The sequence below is a fragment of the Montipora foliosa genome, chromosome 10 (genome assembly GCF_036669935.1).
Source record: "Montipora foliosa isolate CH-2021 chromosome 10, ASM3666993v2, whole genome shotgun sequence".
Classification (NCBI taxonomy): Eukaryota; Metazoa; Cnidaria; class Anthozoa; order Scleractinia; family Acroporidae; genus Montipora; species Montipora foliosa.
Window position 1 is genome coordinate 23158297 of NC_090878.1, and position 5000 is coordinate 23163296.

Below are 5000 nucleotides of genomic sequence, written 5' to 3' on the forward strand. Positions count from 1 at the left end.
AGCTCCTGGAACAGACAATCGTAGTCATCAGATTGCAGTAAATAAAATGAGACCGCAAAATAGAAAAAAAAGGCATGTTGCTATCGTAAAGTTAACGCCGTTGGAGTATTTACCACTTAAAGAAGACGAACGAAAGATCTACTTTTTTTGTAAGGACCTTCAAGCGGTATACGGGATCGATATGATTCAAATGCACGGATTTGGGTAACGGGTTTCTAAGCGAGGCATTTTGTGTCTTACTTTTAATATCGTGAGTGAATTTTCACTGTGAATATCATAAATCAATTCTTTTTTAAGGGTCGATCGTTTGCCATTTCGAGGCAATGGTTTTGTGCTGCACACTCGAAAATTGTCTGACATTTCCTGAAACAATCAATCACATTATATTTCCTTTTTTTTTTTTTCGCTTTGATGATACGGCTTTGACAAACTAACAAAGTCAAATGAGCTTCCGTAAATTATGGGGGATTATTTTCTTGTTTTGTCTTTGCTTGAGGAGAATTCGACCATATCAATACACTCACCCGCAAGCAAAATTAGATAAAAAGGAATGCGCCTCAATAATTGTAATATCCGTAACAACGTCCTACATAATAAATATTGTTATTTAATTCCAGTTGACAATAAAAATTCGATTTTATTTCTGAACAAAGGAAGAACCGATTAAACCACCTCTTAAAAATACCCATTTAATTAAAATAACGCATCCGTAAAAATAACAAAGGGTTTAGTGCTCAAGGAAATAGTAATTCGTGGAGTAACTTCTTCCACTAAGTCAGGGCCGTAGTCGCCGTATCCAGTATGAAGCAAACCGAGGCACTTGCCTCGGTCATTATTTCGAGATTTTTTTAAAATAAGACGTGATTCCAGTGTTTTCTTTACAATGTACTCATCATGAACACCTAAAATACCTACGAAAAGAATTTAACGATGGCTTCGGCCCTGTAAGTATGAGCTATTACTGGTATTTTCTTTGTCGTTGTCGTTCTCTTTCGCTCTCCTTTCGTTTCTGTTCTAGACATAGGTCCTCCAGGACTTTATCAGAGCCTCTAAAGATATGCCAAAAATTGCAATACAGAGAAAAAAGAAGCTCTAAGCAAAGTAAAAATAAACGCTCAGCTTTAAGTTACATCCGGCTGATGCTTGACTTGAATAACTGCGTAGCCACCTGTGTGGACCACAGACATCATGATATGTCAAACTGGATTGAAACCAGCGAAAAATGCAAAAAGAAAACATCTTCCAAACCGTTTTCCACTTGAACACAAAACGCGTTGACTGTGTAATAACTATAGTCAATGTAGTATGGCCGTGTCGAGCTACAGAAAGCGCGCGAAAAATGAGACCTCCCTTAAGTTCAGGTGAGTTAACCTGGGTTGAGCCTGCAATCAAATGGAAAACCAGTACCTGGGCAGCGGTCAACTTCAAAACAACAGCTGACCTCGGTGAACTCTAAGTTTGAGCCCGCGATATGGTCAAGTGAAACTGGTCAGCGGATATCTTGTTTTGACAGGTGTCAATTGATCAAAAACATGGATGTCCAATATCAAAGGTGTATGCTGTAAACTTGCATGATACTGATCACATTGGCATACATCGACTGGTGGACGTATGTACAAAAGGTCGATGGCGTCATGGCTATAAAACCAAATTTTCTCGCATATTTTCTTAACAATGGTGCTCCGCGCGCGCGGAGCTCCACTATTACGCTAAACGCGAAGACAGACAGGAGAGACGCAGTCTAACCTTTGCTGGCGTCATCTTGCAGTATTAGATCACTACCTTCTAAATAGACTTTCAGATGAAACACTTCTCGCTCGAGGGGTATCGCCAAAGATTGTGTACCGGAAAGTTCAAGGTTGTTCTGTTGTTTTCTTTGTTGCAGAAATCGATTCTTCTTGCGACTTCTGAAGAATTAGATAACAAAAGGTACGTTTCTACTTTTAGATACATATAGATAGCCTTCATTTGTAAGCGATAAGTATTAGCGCAATGAAGCTTGTGGGGTCCTTTCTCAGCAAGGAAATCTACTTAAGTAGAGCAAAAGGGGTTTGACGAAATCCTTAGACTGGAATTGTCGACTTTGACCGTTCTGGCAAAAGTCAATAGGGATCTTAAGCAACGACAACGGCGACGGCAACGAGAGCGTCATCTCAAAATATAAATTCGCGTTATTTTAATCGCTTCGTGACTATTTCAACCTTTTTTAATATGACTGGGGTGTGGTAGTTCCTCAAAAATGACACTGGTAGGAACGGCGTTCAATTTAGGGCTGAAAGTGAAAATTTATCCTCAAGTACTGACGTTGTTCATAAAACCTCAAATTAGGCTATTTCACGTTGGATTTTTGCTAACGACGGCAAAGAAATGGACAAAAGTGAAAAACGCACATGCAGGAAGTGCAAAGCTATTGTTTTTCCCCACTAAATATGCAAATTTATGACGTTTTCGTTGCCGTCGCCGTCGTCGTTGCTTAAGGTCCCTAATATTAGATTCAGTACCAGCATCTTCAAGGTTTTTCTTTCCACAGACTCCAATTTTGTTAACCATAACTATTTGCGAGTTTACAAAGCCATGTAACAATCCGTGAAAAATGCAAATTTCTTCTTAATCGATGTGCCATACGCCTTTTTTGAGGGAAAATTGAATTTAGTGCTTGACTTGAATTAAACGTTGACATTTCGACCCACAACATGCTATAATTTAGACTAAAAGCATTTTTATTACCTCTGAAATTGTACACTTATTTCATGCCCGCTGTAATAACTTCACCGTTGAAAGTAGCAATATATTAAAAGCCAAAACGACAATTTGGATCCGCTGGAACAAAAGAACAAAAACGCCAAAAGATCTAAAAGATACCGATTATTGAAGAGTAGAACGTTATTTCAACGAGTTTTTGTCACGTTTAATGCGTGATAAACAATTCCATTGTAAGTCACTTTAATGTCAAAAATTTTTTTAGAAAAAATGTTAAACGTCCAATTTTAAACCTTTAAGCTTTGATAACGAGCCAATGATGAGCCATCAAAAGCTAGTAATTTCTTTGGTAGCGAAAGTGTTAAATTAATGTACACATATATTAAAAAGCCACAACTTTCTTATGTAATCTTTATCATTTTGGTCTTAGTTTTGTCTTGTGGCGTTGTTTTGTCATTGTGTGGTGAGGTTTTGTTATAATGTGACGAGGTTTGATAATTACGTGTTGTTTTTCCATCATGGTGTGACGAGGTTTGAACCCTGCGTGTTGTGTTTCCATAATGATGAGTTGAGGTCTTCTTTTGACGTACCTTTTATGTGGTAAGGTTCTTTCATGACATCAAGTTTCTCCCTTTATGTGATTATAAACATAGCACGTCAAAAGGAGACTTCAACACATCATGATGGCAACACAACACGTAACCACCAAACCTCAACACATAATGACAAAACCACATCACATGATTACAAAACCTGCTACATAACGACAAAACCATACCATGTAATAATGTTGCCACAATACACTATGACAAAACTCCCAAAATTTCTTGAAAGTACAAAAAATGAAATTGTCCATTTTCGAATCTGGTAGAGGAGGGGGGGGGGGGGCATTGTTTTTTTGTCTGGAAAATGAGAATTACTGGTCCAGGAGGGAAAATAATTGTACATCTGCCGCTGCAAAGGTTTCTTATTACTGCTTCCCAAACCAAAATGGGTCGACTTTTTCGATGGGAGTTTTCCTTGTCTCTTCTTTAAACGTCTCGTAAGTAAACATATCTAGTGTCTTTTTATCGAGGTACACGTTTTTTCGGGCTTGGGCCGGGCCGCATAGGATTACGACAAAATGAAGCCCAATACGGCAAGAAAGGCAGGTGCCTTTTCAAAAACTTTCGACTCATTTTGCTTATTAATAAGTATGACCAAGCAATGAAACACAGTTAGGTTTTTCTTTTTTGTGACAGTTGTCCGAATGAATAAAATGGTAAAAGGTTACACTGTTATTTTCAAAGAGTTAATTTCACTCCAGTGCTGGAGTGAAAAAGTGGAGTAAAATAAAGCGGAGTAAAATGTACTCCTAAGAGGAGTTAATTTAACTCCACTAAGAGTAATTTTTACTCAGTACCAGTTAATATTCAAAGGCAATGACTTTGCTAGAGTAAATTTTACTCTCCCTACAGAGTAATATAATATGCTGGAGTTATTTTTACTCCTATTTATCGGGATACTGAGTAAAGTCTACCCAACTTACTAATTCTACTTTCTGAGAAAAAAAAGTAGAAGAGGATTTTACTCCTATATATGTATTTTTGTAGGGTAAATTTAAGTTTAGCCAGTCTATGATGTGGAATTGGGGTTGTTTTATTTTTGTGAAATCCACCGATTAATTCTTTGTTTTCAAGGAGTTGGAGTGAAAAAGTGGAGTAAAACTAAACGCAGTAAAATGTACGCCTCTTATTTAGTACTCCACTAATTAACCCTTTAACTCCCAATAGTGCCACTTATAGCTTTTACTCTGTCTAACGCCAGACGATTTTACTCGTCAATGGGGAACCCCACGGGGCTGAAAGGGTTAACAACAGCTGGATTCACTCAAAAACTATGTCCCCATTAGCCCTTTAACTCCCAATAGTGCCACTTATAGATTTTACTCTGTCTAACGCGAGACGATTTTACTCGTCAATGGGGAACCCCACGGGGCTGAAAGGGTTAACAACAGCTGGATTCACTCAAAAACTGTGTCCCCATTAGCCCTTTAACTCCCAATAGTGCCACTTATAGATTTTACTCTGTCTAACGCCAGACGATTTTACTCGTCAATGGGGAACCCCACGGGGCTGAAAGGGTTAAGAGTAGAGTATACTCCCCTCCAAGTCAACAGTTTTACAGGATTAAAATCCTGTTAATAAAGGCCGGTATCTTTTCACATTTTAGTGAGGGTTAATACGATGAACCGCTCTGAATCTTGCTGGTTTTTTCGTTTTTAATTTGGACGACCCGGTAATTAAAGACCCTTTATCACT

At 38.2% G+C, this 5000-nt stretch overlaps 1 protein-coding gene across 1 annotated transcript in view; it reads left to right on the forward strand.

Annotated features, from left to right (window-relative positions):
- Positions 1-1621: 1621 nt before the first annotated feature.
- LOC137974034 (gamma-aminobutyric acid receptor subunit alpha-5-like) overlaps positions 1622-5000 on the forward strand; it is a 29958-nt gene continuing 26579 nt past the window's right edge. The window contains exon 1 of the mRNA XM_068820956.1: positions 1622-1929. Coding sequence (XP_068677057.1) covers positions 1802-1929 — 128 coding nt within the window. The 5' untranslated portion in view covers positions 1622-1801. The remainder of the gene's footprint in view (positions 1930-5000) is intronic.